Consider the following 19,784-nt stretch of genomic DNA (forward strand, 5'->3'; position numbering starts at 1 on the left):
TGACTATTTAGTGACCACTAGTCTACTTCAAAATAGCTGACATTATGTAGCCCTAATACAAACCCTCTACTGACCATCACTTTGTCAATGGTTAATCTGAGAGAACAAACCAAAAGTTTATGATGTCCTATAAACGAAAGTCTTTTTCATTAGGGGGAGGGGGTCAAAAGTCAGATTATGTTTGTAAAAAGAATAGTTAAACTATTGGTAAAGTTATTTTCAATATTTCACACTTGCATTACAGGGAGGGAAGGGTCAGCTTCCGCCTCCGTAAGAAAGCATTTTCGTTTATCGGACTTATCAGACTTTTGGTTTGTTAACCAAGGCTCCAAATCATTTCCACAAACCAAACCTACACATGATGCATTACTACAATATATTTATATAAAAGAACCAATTAGTTACACCATTTATATTATCCCATTGCTCCACCATACATGAAGCTAGGGCAGGCACATTCCCTTATATTTTACAAAGATGATCAACCTTACAAGGCTATACAGCCATTTAATTCTGACACCCAAAACATATGACCCATATATCAATATTCTGATAGAATATGTCAGTAGCGATTAAACAACCTGACCCTGCTACTGAATTTGAAGTGAAACAATTTTCTGCATAATTCTGTGGTAAATTAGGCTCCCAAAAAAGTTGTTGTGTTGCCCTCCGTGGCTGGGTCAAAATCCCGAACATCTAGGCCCGTATTTTTTTCAATAATTTTCACATGTTTTTTTAAAATAATTTTGTTCAACATCGTGTAGAAAATACAGCCAATATGCGTTTTCCTCTCTTCACTCAATGTTGCTGTGAGCTCAGATAGTAGGTATCCAATGGTCAAGTTGGTTTTAAAAAATATCCGGCCGGCTGACCCACCAGAATTTAGGCTTAGGAGGGCAACACACTAATTTTTTTGGCCTTGGAGCACCCTCCAATAAACAGGTGTGCCTCCAATAAACGGAGGTGTGCCTCCAATAAACGGAGGTATGCCACCAATGAACGGAGGTGTGCCTCTAATGAATGGAGGTATGCCTCCCGTAGGAATGCCTCCAATAAACGGAAGGTATGCCTCCAATGAACAGAAGGTATGCCTCCAATAAACGGAAGGTATGCCTCCAATGAACAATGGACAGAGGTGTGCCTCCGATAAACGGAGGAATGCCTCCAATAAACAGAGGTGTGCCTCCAATAAACGGAGATGTGCCTCCAATAAACGGAGGTGTACTTCCAAAAACCAGAGGTGCGCCTCCAATAGACGGAGGTGTGCCTGGAATAAACAGCATAAGTACTGTTGATTCTCTTGTGTGTTTACTATAGACCTGCCATCAAAACAAGAAGTGGCTGGGATGCCCTGGGATGTCAAAATTCAAATCTAATTTGCTGTAGAAGATACTGTTTATCCCTTTAAATTGTAAGCTACACATTTCTGGACATTTCAGCACAAACCAGTATTATGTAGGCAGATTATCAGACCACATATTTAACTGAATCACAGTGCAACTAGCTCTCACAAATGTTGCAATACGTCTTTAAAATTGCAACACATTTTCTTACAGACTGATAATAATTCACTTTCACTTCAATTCCCTTCAAAGGTACTAAACTTGAGCTTCAAAAGCAGCGTGCAATTTTGTAACACTGCACTATTTTGCAAAGACACATTTTTGCTGATTTGTCAAAATGCGCTATTCTAGGTGAAATCCATACACCCCCATGGAAGACATGACCTTAACCTCCCACAGCAGGGAGTGTAGATTTCAGATGGAGTCACCCATTCAGGTTACCCAATTTGAAATTCCCACTTCCTGTGTGGAAGATTAAAATCATGTCTTCCACAGGGGGTGTATGGATTTCACCTAGAATAGCCCACTTCACATCCATAACATTATGCACATTGTTCCTTGTTCCAATGCACTGTGTGCACAAAGCGGGCACAATTCAAAGTTATGTTGCCATTTCTGAGCTGTCCATCTACTGCCTTCTTTAGGACTAGAAAACTAGACAAGGCTTCATCAGCGCTACTTAATTGTCGAGTTGGTACCTCCCTCCAGAAACTGGCTAAGTTCGCCTAATGGATGTACCAGCTCCACAGGTACTCAACAAAAGTGGTCAGGTTAGTAGCACATCTCATGCCGCATATCAACAAACTATATGCTGTCTATTGATCATTGGTCATCTTATGACTAATGATTACTGGTCACTCTCAGTGTCAATGTCAATGTCCACTCAATGGTGATGACCAAAGGCTAGGAGTAACGGAGCTAGGCACCCAGTGACAACAGCAAATAAATCAGTTCTACTAAAACCACTTCTGATTTCAACAGTGCCCTCACTGTCTGTACTTGTTGTAGGATGCGCACTTGCTATTTCTGGAAGGACGTGGACGGTTGCTACGTATAGGAAGGTACCCGCTGAGAAGAGCATGGATATACCTGTTGCGTTGACTGATGACAGTGCTTGTTTACTAGCCTGTAACACAAAGATAAATAAGAATATTTATGGTACATACAACAAACAATGGCAAACCAAGAGTCCAATTCAAACAAAAAATCCTTAACATATCATGATCTACAAAAATATTACAATTTTAAATTTTTTTTTTAACTAAAAGGGATATCAAAAAATGTTTGTTGTTGTTAATGTGTATAATTTAGTTCGCCTCAAGTTTGGTAGTGACGTCAATGCTCTTTCGCCACAAGCATGCCGACTAAATGCCCCTGTAGACATGCATGTACACTCGGATCGTTTAACTTTACATATGCAATTCGATACTACGGCAAGCAAAATATGCACGTACGTCACTACCGAACTTGAGTTGAACCAAATTATAGCTAGATGTTGTTGATGGTGTAGCATGATGTTGGCCAAGTCAGGTTTTTAGAGCTTTTGTTTTAGAGTTTTGATGTATTTATTTACTCCACTACTTCCCTTGGCCATAGTTTTGGTCAACTTTGTTTCAATAACAATCACATAATAAAAGGATGTAACTTGTAAAGACAATAAGAGGAAATTACTTTCTTCTGCCAAAGTATGTGCCATACAATGAACCATTTATCACAAAAGACCACAGAATTAGAGAAGGAGAACTTGGACTCCCTAAATGAGCCCCAGTTTCCAGTTTTTACTATCAATGGCAAGAAGGTTGATACCACTAACAGTATGAAACTTCTGGGAGTCACAATTCAAAACAATCTCCAGTGGGATATCCAAGTTGGTCAAATGATTACAAAGGCTTCAAAGAGAATGTACATGCTCTATGTTCTTAAGCGATTCAGAGCTTCTGCTAGTGATCTGACCTCGGTCTACCAAATGTACGTATGTCCGGTATTAGAATATGCCAGTCCTCTCTGGCACAGTAGTATCACTAAACACCAAGCTGACCAGATGGAACTTATCCAAAAGCGCCGCCGTCAGATAATACTCGGTAACCAGTACAGCTCATATTCAGAGGCTCTGAAGACGCTTGAGCTCTGTTCTCTTGTTGAAAGGCGGGAACATCTCCTTAGAGGTTTTGGCGAGAGCATTTTGAAATCAGAGCGTCACAACAGGATGCTCCCTGCTCCCAAAAGTAAAAGACACGGTAAAAACCTCAGGAATGCTCAACAACTTGACCCGCCTAGATGCAAGAGAACTTCGCTACCAAAAATCAACAATTCCTGCAGTTGTGAATCTTTTAAATTCTTGATTTGTTGTTTGTCAAAATATGTTTTTTTTTTTAAATATATATTTCTGTGTTTTTTGATGTATGCATTGTTAACCAGATGTCTCAGTTTCCTGACTGTATTTCTGGATTTTTATACCGTAATAAATAAATAAATAAATCAAAATACCACCACATACAATAGTGCCGTCACCTATGAGGAGAAAATTTGGGGTATTCTGTCCTTGCCGACGGTGCACAGAGACAAACAAAAACAATTCTGTGTCTTGGTATCGTGTGCAGGTCGCATCATCTCTCAAATGCACCCATCATCCATGTCGCGCTTGCATGACAACGACTGCCTCAATCGCATTCCATGGGAAACATAATACACCCAATTTTTGCTCCATGCCTGTATCAAGATGGCGGTCGAGTCCTGGTTCTCCTGCTCTAATTCTGTACAAAAGACAGTATCACTAAATTTGAATGTCTAATGCTGGTTTCATACTTTCTGCCGGTGACGTTTCATTATGCCGCTTGCACTTGTCTGCAAGCGGAACGGCACACCGCTGAGCGGCAGCGGCATGACTCTGAAAGCCACTCTTGCCGCTCAGCACAGCTCCAAAATCGTATTTTGCTCTCATACGTCAGAGCAGCCCCGCTCTGAGTTGATTTGAATTCAACTTCCAGCAGTGCTGCCGCCGCGGCAAAGCGGTGGAGTGATCGATATATCAGCTTGCCGCTGGTCACCGCTAGCATTTCTGGTGCGACTGCGCAGTGAAGTAAAATCATCTGCAGAGCGGCAAAGTGGCAAGCGGCAGGAAAGTATGAAACCAGCATTAGTATGTTAAGTCAAAAAGGAAAGCTCACTTCAACTGTGGCAAAAAAGAAGTAAACTGCTAGTGATGTAAAAAGAAGAACCACTCTTTTACCCAATTAGCTACTTACATGACTAAGACCAAAATATGTTATAAGTGCTGCTACAGGTGCAGCCATAGCGAAGACAAACAGGTGTTTCCGTATCCTATTTCTCTCATAGTTTTCATGAAGCAGGAAGCTTACTAAACCAAATGCTGCTGGAGCCTGTAAAACAAATAAAAGAAGAGAGAAATTTGTAAGGATCGTATTTATGACTGTTTGATGGGAATTCATACAATCAAATCCATTTTTGGTGACATGCTTTTTGTTATATAGTTTCAGGCAGCACTTCACAGTGGTGTTATGTCATAGGGGCACAGGGGGACATGCCCCCCCCCCCAATCGATTGCAAAATGTAGAAAATCCCATAGGAAAATTGCCAACAAACGGCTTGTGCCCCCAATCAGACCCGGTGCCCTTCCAATCATGGTCGGTGTCCCCCAATTGGATGACCCATGCTATGCCACTGGCACTTCATCAGACTGGCAACTTTGCTTCTTCTTTCCCAAAGTTACGAAGGGTAGTGGTGCTAAAATCTGGTCAAAAATAATTGGTAAGAAATAGATCTTATCCGCTCTCCCTGTGGCTCATCTGGTAAAGGCGGGGCAGATGACCAATGATAAAAGACCTTGTTACAGTTGGTTCCGATCAGGGTAACAAGCCTGATTATTAGCTACATGTACACCTTGACTGTCCTGTAAAAATTGCCCCTACCAGCTATCTACGGCGACCCCCTTCGTTCACCAGGTCACTTGTGCCTGGCTGAAGATTTGTCAGCGTTATTCCCTACCCTAGATTTCAGCTATTAATGCCTAGATTTACTCACATAAAAAAAGACCCCTTTGCATATATTCATGGTATTTCCCTCTAGGCCCCTGATCCAAATTGCCTCCCTGAAATTATTCAGCAAGAAAAAAACCCTGTGCTACTGGTGGGCTGACCTTACAAGGAGGGTCGGTTGGGCAAGTGTTTTTTTATAGCAAAATCACCTAAATCTTTTCTACCTCACTTAGAATGCATTTCTTTCAGTCAAAATAAATTACTTTTGCAGAAAACAGCTGATTTTACATTCATACAGCAATTTCCATCAAACTCAATCCACTTTTGGCCAAAAATGGCAGATTTTACATGCAGACAGCAAATTAAAAAAGAAATAGCAGGGTTTTTCCATTGCCTAATCGATCTTTTGTTCCTCTTGGTCTCACTTGATTTAATATTGGCGTCCTCCCAACCTATGACATGCTTGTTCCACAACATAGTCTGTGATAGCCCATTAATTTTTTTCAGTAAGGAATGTAAGTAAATTAAGTAAGTAACCAAAAAAAGGATTTGATAGTATGAATTCCCATTGGCATTACACACTGTAATTGACTTGTTTTGAGAATTTTCCATGAGAACAAGTTATAACTATAAACATAACACAACATCGATCACAGAGGAGGATGAGCATTTTGCTTGTTATCTGTTCAAATAAAAATAAGGTTAAAATGAGAATGATATCAAGTAAGTTATATAGTATTTCTATGAGTATGCCGTCGGTTATCACAGTTTTACTGGTGCAGCCGGTCCCTGCGTGAGTAGTCAGAGACACATCTGATGAAAGCTTAAGGGGGTACTACACCCCTGTGGTAAATTTGTGACTATTTTTGCATTTTTCTCAAAAAATAATAACACACTGGTAACAAAAGTTATGTATATTGTTGGTGCAAGGAATCAAATTACTACATCGAAATTTTAGTGACTCAAGACAAGCGGTTCAGTATATATGATAGGAAATGAGGTACATCCTAGCGGTACCTTATTTCTTATCATAAATAACGAACCCCTTGTCTTGGGTCACTGAAATTCCAGTGTAGTAATTAGATTCCTTGCCCCTATAATATACATAACTTTTGTTACCAGTGTTTTATTAGTTTTTGAGGACAATGCAAAAATAGACACAAATTTATGGAGGGGTGTAGTACCCCCTTAACCACTCACATTGGGATTAGCTATACTGGTAATTAGGCATGGGAACATTAAACACATGTACCGTTAGACGCACACACGATCCGTTAAACGTTTAGCAATTGTGGTAAATGTGTAACATGCAAGTCATTTTCAACCTTCAATTTTCCATTTTTCAATGCTAATCAACAGTTGAAAGTAACAAAATCTGAAGACGACCTTAATAATTTACATGAAACTTGCTCAAAACATTCATTATTTAACACTAATACGTCGAAATAATGCATAGTTTCTGACATGTTTGGGCCGTTGACTTCGCGAATTTTACCTTATGTACGGCGCCATTGGTACTAACATATTCTGTTAGAAATTCCGGTTTTGTGAGGTGTGGTTGAGGTGCACCGCACCTATCGTATATTCATGAAATCTTGCCGATAGACGGGGCTGGATCAATGCGTGTTAATATGTTAAACACACGCATCACTGATGCGTTAAACGTGTAGGAAAATAAACGGAATAACCTATCTCTACTGGTAATGTAATAACTGATAGTGCACTCGTAGAAATAATATGACTTTTTATGAATTCCTGTCGAGAAAGTCTATGTACTTAATTGATATCAAGTTGTAAGCAATTGCAACATACCTTGTGTAGCATGATAGCCATGAATACTATCATCTGTACATCAGGTCTTGACATAGTAGCTGCGGCACCCATAGCTATACCATCGGCTGTACAAGGGGCAATCAAAAAGGATCAAATATCATGCAAGTTAAGAATAATTTAAAATTGAAACTAGTCCTACTACTTGTTTATTTGCTTACAGCGAACGCTGCATTTCAAGGAACATCCGCATCAACAACTGATGTTGTTAGCTCTGATGGTTTTTTTTGTGGAAACAGCTTTGGGACTAACACACATCATTTAGAGAAGGAGAACCGAGATCCGACTGCCATCTTCATACAGGCATGGAAAGAGTCGAGGCATTCATTGTCATGCAAGCGTGACATGGATGATGGGCGCATTTGAGAGACGCAATTGATGCGACCTACACGAGAGTACCAAGATGCTGCAGATGAATTGTTTTCCGCACATTGTCGGCAAGGACCCGAATACCCCCAAGTTTCTCCCCATAGCTGACGGCGCGATTGTATGTGGCGGTATACATGTAGGGAGTCCCAGTTCTTCTTCTCTAATTCTGTGGACTAATCACATGACGTCACATCAACATCATGTGACATCACCGACAGACTATCCAAATCAAGAAACAAGAACCATCCTTAGATCCTGTATGGGACAACCTGATCAAAACCAACCAAGACCAGGGACAAAAATTTACCAACTTTGATGACATCAAAGTGTGACTTCATCTGATTAGGTCTACTACTGTCTGTTCAATTAGCTTAGATTCTTGAATTTTTATGATATTTGAAAAAATACAAAATTGTGGTCAAAGTCATCAAAGAAAAGTGTTAGCACAGCCTTAGACCTAACGTGATTTATACTTTTCAAATTCTAAAGTTCAATTTAAAACCCCATTTCGTTTCAATTTTGGTCTTTTCCCGCGATATTTTTATAACAAGCGGTAGAACGTCGGGTACCATAAACTTTTTTGAATCAATCCATTTAGAGCAATGGGGACGAATGTCATAATGCGCTGAGATAGTATTTATTCGACCATCCGCATCAAGACGTATTCTCCATCAAAATAGCTATATTTGCCAGTATGCCTATTTGTGTTGAAATCCTACTGTTGAAACATTACGTTATTACGTTGCGAATGGGTCTGAGAAGGTGTAGGCCTATAGGCCTATTATAAAACTACACATTTATTTTCAATTTGTTATTTCGTTTTATTTGTTGAATATATACAAACTATGAGAAGGACATTTGGAAACAAAAGAACTTTTGTACAAAAAAATATTATTTAAAACAATCTGGTTACAGAAAACAATTCTTGTAAAGTCACTGTATCTGAAAATGTCAAGCGAATGCTGATATTCTTGGGAAGGAATGATGGTAATGGTATTAAACAAAACCCAATTTACATTGTAAACCAGTTGAAATAAGAACGAAATCCATAATTTTCATGTCATTGTTTAGGAAAAAAATAATGCTCAGAATAATGTTATGCATAAAACGTAATCGCGCCATATAATTTCGTGTAACAAAACCCGGTGGACCATCATCACCTATAGAACCTATCCAATAACCGGAACGGTATAACAATTGAAATGGAAGGACATATTGGTGGGCAGGTTGTTTTGCTAAATTGGATAGGGTCTATGCCCTAAGTTGAGAATGGACCGTCCCACTCGATTTGTAAAAAGGTCGCGAACCCTTTTGGTGGACCCAAGTACTGCCTAAAATGAGGCAAAATTGAAAAGAAATCGGGTTTTAAATTGAACTTGGGAATTTGAAAAGTATAAATCACGTTAGGTCTAAGGCTGTGCTAACACTTTTCTTTGATGACTTTGGCCGCGATTTTTTATTTCTTCAAATATCTTAAAAATTCAAGAATCTAAGCTAATTGAACAGACAGTAGTTCCTACCATGTGGATAACTTGAGATTTGGTGCACTAGTTAGTCATTGCTGTGTCAACAGTCACCATGATGCCTGCTCAACAAAACTCTCTTAAGTGACTCCATAATACTCCTATCCACCTTCACAATCCCCCAACAAATATCCTTCCTGCTGCACATACACGACCTATTTATAGCTCTGTTATTATAACATTCCTACCCCCTCCTCCCAACAAATATCCTACCTGCTGCATGTACAACAAGACCTAATGTTGCTGTGATACTAGTTCTGCTATTTCTTGATGATCCAACTTCAACATCATCTATAATGAAAATATAAAAATGCAAACAAAATGGGTTATCAATTGCACCAGTGTAGGTAAAATACTTGATGCATAGATGCTACAAAGGATTCATAATACCACCTAGAAGCAGCTAACTAACTTGAACCATTTCTCTTTGCAATATTTCATATATTCGTAATATTAAATGCATACAAGACCAGCAGAGAAGAAATCTGACACTTCCCATATTACATTTCTTCCATTTCAATTTTTGTACTGACTTGCTATCTAGTGCAACATGGGGTGTACTGTGTAGTAAGTATGTAATGATGTGATGAATCATGTTGCAAAGGATTCTGGGAAGGGTAAGGTATCTTCTCTGCAAGATCGGAGATGTAATACAGATAATTGTTCAAATCCTGAAAAGTGCCGATTCATTTATCACCTAGATCAGAATTGCTGGGTAAATCTGGAAAAGTTACATAGATCAGCAAGACTAAAGCTATTTAACAGTGGCAACTCGTTAACACGAACCCTCTTAACATGAAGTTACTGATAACAAGAAGTATGTTTTACATTCCCAAGCATACATATCACATGTTATTAGAACTGGATAACATGAACTCCTGATAACAAGAAGTAAAATGTGAATTCCGCACAAGTTAGTGTTAATGAGTTTGCACTGTAATAGATACTGTAGGTCTTGTCTGTCTACCTTTGGTTACAAACAACCCCAATGCTACCTATCTGTTAACTGCATGTACACACACCCCCCACACATACACATTCTGCAGGCATATGCCTACCAGCCTGTGTCAGCAATCAGAGACCTTGTGTATTATTATCAAAATAAGGATTTTTTTTGTGCATAATATATATAATATGTGTACGATACACAATACATAATATCTCTAGTGGTATTTACGTGACAGTGGACAATTTATACAACAGCGGACATATCTCTACTAGATGCCATTGTGTCTTTGTGACCTACTGGAGTGCAGACCTCCACAAACCCAGGATGGCACCCGTTTGCAGGTTAGTCCATGGTTTAAATGTGAAAAGTCTTGTGTGTGTCCTCGTTTGCAGGCAAACACTTGACTCATACTGACATTCACATGCACATTTTGTCCATATTTTACAAGATTGCATTGTCTCGAGACAGCAGGAAAGCAAAACAACGCAAAGAATAGACTCCGCATTGCCCCACGATCATGAGGACCATTTAATACACATAAGCTTATTTATAATAATTTCACAATCTCATAGAAATTAAGACTATATTGAGATAATAACAGATTTCATATCAATTAAACAAATTATATACATTGAGATAATTAATTGCAGCAAGCATTTGGAATTATTGATTATCTTCATATAAATCAATAAACACACAAATTATTGGAAAAATGTGTACAAGCCAACCATACAGGCTGGACAAACAAAAGTTGACTTCTGAATCACATTTAACCAATTTCATCTTAAGCAAATCTTAAGCATATCTTAAACAGATACATCTTTGGATCAAACAGAGGATTGGATTGGAAAACAGCATTTTTAACCGCAATTAAATAATTAGAAATCTCCAAAAGAATAAACAATGCCAACACTAGCAAACGAACATTTTGTATTCAGCAAGATCTGGCATCAATGCTTAAACCATTTACTGATATATAATATATTAAATCCACCGTTATTTACAACCAAGTAAATAAAGATACTCCAAATAAGCAACAAAGCATTTATAACCCTGGTATAAAAATGCAGTAGAAAGGGAGGAAAGCATGAAGGCAACCAATAGCCCACTATAAAACGCAGTAGAAAGTGGAGACAATCTACTGACAAGATTCTTCAGGTTTTGAAGAAACTCCACCACCCTCAATAAAAACGCAGTAGAAAGTGGAGACAATCTACTGACGAGATTCTTCAGGTTTTGAAGAAACTCCACCACCCTCTATAAAAACGCAGTAGAAAGTGGAGACAATCTACTTACGAGATTCTTCAGGTTTTGAAGAAACTCCTTACAAAGCTTTCAATAGCCCAATAAACCCATTCAATACCATAAAACGCGGTAGAAAGTGGAGACAATCTACTGACGAGATTCTTCAGGTTTTGAAGAAACTCCATACAAAGCAATCAATAGCCCAATAAAACCAACAAATACCATAAAACGCAGTAGAAAGTGGAGACAATCTACTGACGAGATTCTTCAGGTTTTGAAGAAACTCCATACAAAGCTTTCTATAGCCCAATAAAACCATTCAATACCATAAAACGCAGTAGAAAGTGGAGACAATCTACTGACGAGATTCTTCAGGTTTTGAAGAAACTCCATTCAAAGCAATCAATAGCACAATAAAACCAACCAATACCATAAAACGCAGTAGAAAGTGGAGACAATCTACTGACGAAATTCTTCAGGATTTGAAGAAACTCCATACAAAGCATTCGATAGCCCAATAAAACCAATCAATACCATAAAACGCAGTAGAAAGTGGAGACAATCTACTGACGAGATTCTTCAGGTTTTGAAGAAACTCCATACAAAGCATTCAATAGCCCAATAAAACCAATCAATACCATAAAACGCAGTAGAAAGTGGAGACAAGCTACTGACGAGATTCGTCAGGATATGACGAAACTCCCCCACCCTCTATAAAAACGCGCGGTAGAAAGTGGAGACAATCTACTGACGAGATTCTTCAGGTTTCAAGAAACTCCACCACCCTCTATAAAAAGCGCAGTAGAAAGTGGAGACAATCTACTGACGCGATTCTTCAGGTTTTGAAGAAACTCCATACAAAGCATTCATTCCCCTTCTATAAAACGCAGTAGAAAGTGGAGACAATCTATTAATGATATTCTTCAAGATTTGAAGAAATTCCATACAAAGCCTCTATTTTTAAGCATAAAGCAGCATAATTGGACATACCATTTTATTGGAGTATCTTTAACCATATTTAGTTAACTGATTCACTCCTTCCAGCTTTTGGGAGGGTGGGTGGGATTTTTTGGTCCATCAAGATCGAAGGAACAATTGCAAGTGCATCACTAGGAGAACTATGGACATAACAAAGGAATGAAAAAATAAGATGGGAAACCTGAATGGCTGCACACCACTAAAGTGACAGCTGACTGGATAGAAAAACTGAGCTTGTTGCTATAACAACATAACAACAACCCCTAAATTAAAACTGAATTGACCAGGAGACCAAAAAACTCTAAGTGTACTTGAGAATGCTCAAGTGGGAATAAGAGGATAAGCCTCTACACCTAGATGCACATGACAGCCTAATGTCCCCTGCTGCTGAGACAATCTAGTTTTTAAAAGATTTGCAACTTTAAAAAACGGAATTATTTTGTGCAGTTGCACAAATATTTGTCTCACAGGTGAAGATGGTATTTAAAGCATAATTCTGAGTTTTCTAATCTTGTTGCATCCTAAAAGGCCAAAATTAGAAATAATTGGAATGCAAATAAAATGGTAAATACATAGTACTTACTAGACGGTGGTCCATGAGAATGTCCATGTCCGCCTCCGATTTGGTCCACTAATAACATAAAGACAAAACCCGTAACTAAGGCAACACCTATAAGGTAATGTAACTCTTCTTCACTGCTATGACTTTCCAAGCTATGCTCATGATGATGATGATGAGGATCACCATCTTTCTGGGCATCTGCAGCTTGTGGATCATCTGCTGGTGGTGGTGGGTTTACTGCTCTATGTATGTGACCATCTGAGAAAAATCAAATAATGAATAAATAATGAAACTGAAAATTGTAATTCATGGTAAACATGAGACAAAATTTTGCATCTGTAAGTACATTTTGATGCAAAAATTGACTTGATTCAAAAATAACAATTCCACACTAATATTGAATTTGAACCTGAAAGTTGAGACATACATTTCAGACTTTTTTTTTGAAAAGTGCAATATACATCAAAAAACACAATTTTCGGCACAAATCTATGATCAACAAATTTTTAACTTTCAAATAACATGATCGCGCCAAAGCCGCCAAAGTCATATCCTTACTTTACACTACCGGTATAATTACATGGAGCTTCATTTTAAAGCTTAACAAATTATAGCTTGAACACACATTTGCTGTGATTTTGTGCATTCATCTTTGTATTAGAGTTAAGTGTGGTAGATAGGGTTTAGGCAACTAGTTTAGAGATAGCTGATAGTACATTTCTTGGAATCTAACATTAGTGGCAGCAACATACATGGTGTTAGCCAGAGAGCAGTCTGCCCGTTTCTTGGACAGGCAAGGTCAAAAGTAGACTGGTGGAAAAATCATCAACCCGTTCAGAAGACAGGCAGGAAAATATAGTTTGAATTGTTTTCACCTTTATTCATATCATTTTGATAATGATAATATTATATGTCTATGAAAATACTATAACATTTAAAATACCTTGTAGTTAATGATTGATTTTGACACATGATCGATATTGTGTCAAGATCAATAATCTTGACACATGATCAATATTGGACCCCAAAAATTTTGGACAGGGAGTTTCTGAATCCTGGCTACCACCCTGGCAACAGGTATTCCTTTTTTTTTTAATCACACATTACAGACAGATAAGAACATGGCAATTTGTTCTTGCTCTGCTATGTTTCAAGTACAAACAATAAAGCTGAATTTATTCTTGATCGCCGGGCGATTGCGATTAAACGCTTTTGGAAAGCGATGGGCAATCGCTGAATTTTACGATGCATCGCCTGTCGCTTTTGCATTTATACTTATCACGGCGATAGCGATTGCAGACGACAATTAAAATATTTTAAATGCCACAAAATACATTTTTAAAACATCAGTTGCTGTCAATAATTATTGATTTGAATTAATTCATCACCAAAAGTTAATAATCGAGAAAGGTAAATTAAATAGCAAAATAATAGATCCAGTTGGTTGTATATGATTGGTTGACGCATTCACGTGTCAAGCGATATCGCTGTGAAGTTGAGATTTCTTCAACTCGCAAAAGCGACGTCGTTTTTGCCTCAGCGATTTGAATCGATTGCTCGCCTTGACGCTCTGGAAATGTGAGTAAACACTGAGCATGCGTGAGAATCGCTTTTCTGCAAAAGCGATCGAGTACAAATTCAGCTTAAAACTGATAGAAATCATGCAAAACAAAACGTTTACCCAATGTACCTTCAAATAGAGAATGAATGCCTTCAGGAATGATAACAGCCAAGGCAGTACCCACCAGGAGACCAGCACCAAGTACTGTGATAAATCGCATCTTACTCTGTCAACAAAAAATAATACAAAATTAACAAAGTTTAATTATGTTCAGCAGGGCACACTAGTAAAAAGAACATTTGGTATGATAAGTGCAATTTCCTACCCTAAACATGTATTAGCATTATTTTTACCTTTTTAGAAGCAATTAAGGTGGTACTACACCCCTTGATAAATGTGTGACTATTTGTGCATTTTTCTCAAAAAATAATAACATACTGGTAACAAAAGTTATGTATAATATTATAGGGGCAAGCAATCCAGTTACTATACTGGAATTTCAGCAACTCAAGACAAGTGGTACGTTATTTATGAGAAGAAAAGAGGTACCGCTAGAAAGTAGCTCATGATTTCTTAACATACATAATGAACCACTTGTCTTGAATCACTACAATTTCAGTGAAGTAATTGGATTCCTTGCCCCTATAATAACTATACATAACATTTGTTAACAGTGTGTAGTTATTTTTTGAGAAAAATGCAAAATTAGTCACAAAATTTATCAGTCACAAACTTTACCACCTTGCAAATGCAAGTTTGACCCCCTAAAATCACATCTACTGATTTGAATAAACATCAGTTGTTTACTTTATGAACAGCGTTGGAACAACATTGGAGCCAACATGACACTGCGCACTGCCTGTGTTTTGTTTGGGCGGTCCATTGAATTTGTGTGGCCTAATCACTTGCTTTAATGGTGAAATGTACAAGGTAAGTTCCCACCGCAGCTTACTCGAGAACTCTAGCTTCGAATTTGCACATGATAGTTACGCATTCGATGCTAGAGTACGTTGCTATCATTTTTCGGTCGGACAGCGGTGCATATTTATTCTGTTAATGTTGAAATTTGGATGAAAGTTATTTCGATGAGTCAACTGTATCTTTTTATTGCCTATTTTTGACAGTCTAAAATTTTGCTGAAGTGTAATTTTAGCAACATTTTTAATCCAATCGCCTGTCGTGTACTCGTGTCCCTGTGATCGGCTGTCTACATCTACACCTAAAGAAATACGGGACAGGACCAATTGGTATCGACGTCCAGATTCTGGTGGCATCACAAATGTCTAAAAACATCTCAACTGAGGGTGCATAATCCAAGGGTGCGCATAAAAACAGTGGCTGGTGCAGAGAGGCTTAGTTTGATGAGGCTGGGTTTGAATCCACTGATTCGACTGTGTACAGCTGAGCTGAGTGTGTCTGTATGTAGCTCCAGACCTTGTTGTTGAACAACATGGTTGATTTTGACTCATGAATGATGGATGCAGGAAGTATATTCCACTGGGTGATGGTGCGGGGGTAGAAGCTATACTTGTGAGTCATGGTTCTGGCACTGTGGTTGATGTATTGGTTTGGTCTTTGACTATGGGTTTCTGCTCTGTCAGGAATATCATCAATAGTTCTCGGGGATGGAGAGTGGAAGATCACCTGAGTTAATCTTGTGCAACATGGTGAGACGTGCTGCTGATCGTCTGTCTTGAAGAGAAGGCCAATTCAGCTCCTGAAGCATTGGAAACGCTGGCCTTCCGCTGATAATTCCCTTTCACAAAGCGGGCCGCTTTCTTCTGGACTGATTCAAGGGCTGAAATGTGCTTCTTGTGATAGGGATCCCATGCTGTACACGAATACTCCAGGATTGGTCTTACTAGAGAAGTGTACAAATGTATGCCTGTTGTTTGATATTCTCTGGACATTTGTAGAGGTTGCGTTGTAGGAAGTTGAGAGATTTCTGGGCTTTGCCTGTTATGTTATTTATGTGTGGACCCCAGTCTAGCTTATGTGTGGCTCACGCATGCAATACGAAGTATTGCTGCGTGGTAAAGCGAGTCTCTCTAGCAACTATAAAGTTATGGTTGTTTTTTACTCTGTTCAAAACATGACATGTATACCAAATACAGCCCCCAAAATGGTCTACTTTTAGCGACCCTTAACTCCGAAACAGTTTAGTCAAAGTTAAAAATGCGATCCCTAACCCTTTGCTTACCTTTGCTTTGGACGAATTTGTAGCAGTCTCTGTTTTGAAAAATGCCTGGTACTTACCCGGTACAAACATAGAAATGGGCACATTGCTTCAGTCCCGTTAATGAATATTTCTTCCGTACTCCAATGGTTCCAACTGGGTTCCAACATGGGCGTCACAATGATAGTCTCCGACACAACCAGATTGTGTCAGCCTGACGCTTGTCGATCCTAACAAACCCGTGATAGCCACATACAGTTTGGCGGCTGGCCTGAGACTAATTTTATACACATGCGATGATGTATCATTCTATATGGATCGAATCCATGGGTTCCTACAGTCACCCATGGAAAACAGGGTACTGAATAGCTGTACACCATGTCCATATTGGCCAAGGGATGGTTTGTTTACATGGCAATAATTCCTTCAGAAAAGGCAATACAGATTCCAAACATATAAAACTTACCTCATATCAGTTTTAGTGGCCCCTAATAACTCCAAATTGACATGACAATTAATTCTATTTGCTCAATTTCATACCAAAATCAAGGAAAACATGGTTTTGTTATTGCAAAATAACATGCAAATCAGAAAGGTTATATCTGGTTATTTGCAGTAGGCCACTTCAGATAATTAATATTGGTACTTGAATTGCATGACTCAGTAACTTTCTGCTCATTGTAAGAGTGAGAGTGTTGTAAACTTGATTGCATAACCATGATAACATCAAGATATTCTTTGTATTTGAGTTGTCTGATGATGGTATTAGAACTGTCATGGATGTAAACATTACACAAAATGTCAACAAAACATGCTTCTGCAGAACTCTATGCCAGTATGTGTGTGTCTGAGGGCCGATCTGAGGGCTGATGACACACATTCGATGGGTGTAGACTGTAGTATCATTCAATCGTAAACCTTGTTTATGTCCATTTAGCTGCACTGCTCATGCGTCATGCCGATCAGCGGCAAGCGACATGTTCTGCTCGTGAGAAAATTTACCTTTAGTTGACTTTCATCAAACAAAATTTTCGATAACAGGGTATACTAGGATTTCAATTTTTATTAATGAAGTTACATGTTGTTTTGAGGAATAACACAGGAAGTTTTGAGTTTTATTTCAACTGGTGGTGTAGGAAGGTGAGTGAATTTGTGATGAGGTTTTCTTGTTTCAACGATCCGATAGTAGGATACGACTACGAGACGTAGGCTAAAAAGGTCTTACGCATACGTGGTGGTGTTCTTGAAATCGTCTAGAAACGCTTCATTCGCTGACCGTTTCAGGCGGTCTTGGTACGAGTAAGTCTAGCTTTAATGAGAGTTTACTTCTAAACTTCCATTGCTTCACACGGTGTCATGCTTCAGCGAATCCGACTAGATTTTGAATGCAATGGTCTCTAGCCTAGAATGTGAAGCTATCAGTGATCAAATTCTTGGCTAGACTTCTTGAGCAAACCGTAGCGCGATAGACACCCATATTATTGGACGCGGTGGGATGTTTTTCACTAGAATTGACATGGACTCTCTTCATCCTGGCTTGGCTAGACCATGGAGTTATTATCTATTTATAACTTGATGGCTATACTGCTGCTTGAGGTTGTAATTGAAATGCTTTTTTTTAGTCAAAAAATTTAAGGTAGTAAGCTTACCTCGGAAAGATTAAACGCTAGAGGAACTGATCCTGCGATGTAGCAACCCACTAACATCGCCAATGACAGCGCTACGATCGCCCATGGATCATCCATATTTGACATCTGTGACCTGAAGCTAATAAAAACAATTATTGACACGTTTCTCAGCACACGTATGGTACTGCTGAACACATCATCTGTCCATTTACATGTTTACAATATTTTATGTACGGACTTAATGCCTGAATTCTACCGGTCTGTTGATGATCACATTGTCTAATGAGTGTCGTAAAAATTTGGATAGTAACAATATATTTCTACTCTACAGTAACATTATTTTCAATTTTTATACAATAATTTTGTTTTTTAAATACCTATTTTAAAAATTTCTGCATTTATCTCTTTAATAAAGCATTGCATAATTACTGTACCTGGTATTAAATCTACAGTAGTTACATCAAGCGTTTGTTGGTATTGATGAAAAGTAAAACTAGAAACTCTTGATTGGGTATTTTTCCCTAAACCTTTTAAAATACATACAAGTAAACCACTAAAAACTCTCTTGAAGTGAAGTAATAAACCTTTTTGATAAAAGGTGTGCTAATTTCTTTTTAATTTATTTCTATGGCAAACACTAGGAAAAAATGGTTTTACAATGTATTTGTTTATTTTAAAAACTTTTTACAGGTAAAGACACCAGCTATCCACGTGTTTTACATAGGGTAAATATCCTGTGGTATTATACTACAGTATACTCTTAGACACAAAAAAAGACAACAATGCCTTAGAATATTTTGTATACTTTCTGCAGGATCACTGTAGGGCCTATTAAAACCGTCGAATAAATAATTAGATTATCAAAAGTGGCATTTTACGATAGGCTTGTCAGTCAGAGTGGCATATCTCTGGGCTACTCTGAAAGTTAAATAGCCATAAATGTACGATTTCAGTCCAATTTTAATTTTGTTATTTTATTGGCTCGGAAGATTTTCAACATTGGGGGCTGAACTTGAAAATTTTTGGTGGGCCGAGGGGTTTCTCCCTCGGAGTCAGAAAACGTTGAAAAATATAGGTCACAAACACCAATTTTCCATCTTATCACAATTTTAGATAGTCAAAATATTAAATAATCATTAAAAAAATTAAACATAGGCCTAAAAAAAAAAAAAAATATATGAAAAGATGTTTTTAACAGATTCCGCTCCCGCTGGAGGTAGGCCCTATTAATTATTTTCTTCGTAGGCTCTAAATGTTGTCTTCAGAAGATAGCAAGCAAAAAACATCAAAGAATAATAATATTTTAAAAAAAAACCCAAAAACATTTTCTAACACGCGTTGTAGATGATTGATGATTCAGTTCGGCGCGAAACGGCAAAACTACATTGACCAGGGCTGCGCTTAGAAAATCGGTATTCCGGGGGGCACTTCAATATGAAATGGATATAGGTGTAGGGATGGCACTTTCGCACTAAGGGGCATTCGATGAGAGCGAAATGTGAAACCCTATGGGGTCATTGGGTGAGAGCATGATTTTTGGCATTCGGTGAGAGCAGAATGTAAAAAATATGGGGTCATTGAGTGAGAACATGACCTTTTTTTTAAATGGAATCTTTGGGTGAGAG

The 19,784-nt window shown here is 38.3% G+C and overlaps 1 protein-coding gene across 1 annotated transcript; it reads right to left on the bottom strand.

Moving 5' to 3' along the window:
- Positions 1 to 362: 362 nt before the first annotated feature.
- Positions 363 to 18,389, bottom strand: LOC140153349 (zinc transporter ZIP9-like). The gene is made up of 7 exons (XM_072176079.1): positions 18,181 to 18,389; positions 14,485 to 14,581; positions 12,816 to 13,052; positions 9,274 to 9,351; positions 7,151 to 7,236; positions 4,589 to 4,723; positions 363 to 2,469 (listed from the first exon to the last, which is right to left on the bottom strand). Exons 1-7 carry the CDS (start codon positions 18,283 to 18,285, stop codon positions 2,227 to 2,229), a joined length of 981 nt encoding a protein of 326 aa, XP_072032180.1. The 5' UTR covers positions 18,286 to 18,389; the 3' UTR covers positions 363 to 2,226.
- Between the last annotated feature and the right edge of the window lie 1,395 nt (positions 18,390 to 19,784).

Source organism: Amphiura filiformis, chromosome 5 (assembly GCF_039555335.1).
Source record: "Amphiura filiformis chromosome 5, Afil_fr2py, whole genome shotgun sequence".
NCBI lineage: Eukaryota > Metazoa > Echinodermata > Ophiuroidea > Amphilepidida > Amphiuridae > Amphiura > Amphiura filiformis.

What these genes read in the sequence shown, in the direction of transcription:
- LOC140153349 (XM_072176079.1), bottom strand. Translation starts at nt 18,285, where the DNA reads ATGTCAAATATGGATGATCCATGGGCGATCGTAGCGCTGTCATTGGCG. An exon ending in TTCTCATGGACCACCGTCTA is followed by an intron (nt 9,352 to 12,815) that starts GTAAGTACTATG and finishes TTTTCATTATAG; the next exon opens with ATGATGTTGAAGTTGGATCA. An exon ending in TGGCTATCATGCTACACAAG is followed by an intron (nt 4,724 to 7,150) that starts GTATGTTGCAAT and finishes TTTGTTTTACAG; the next exon opens with GCTCCAGCAGCATTTGGTTT.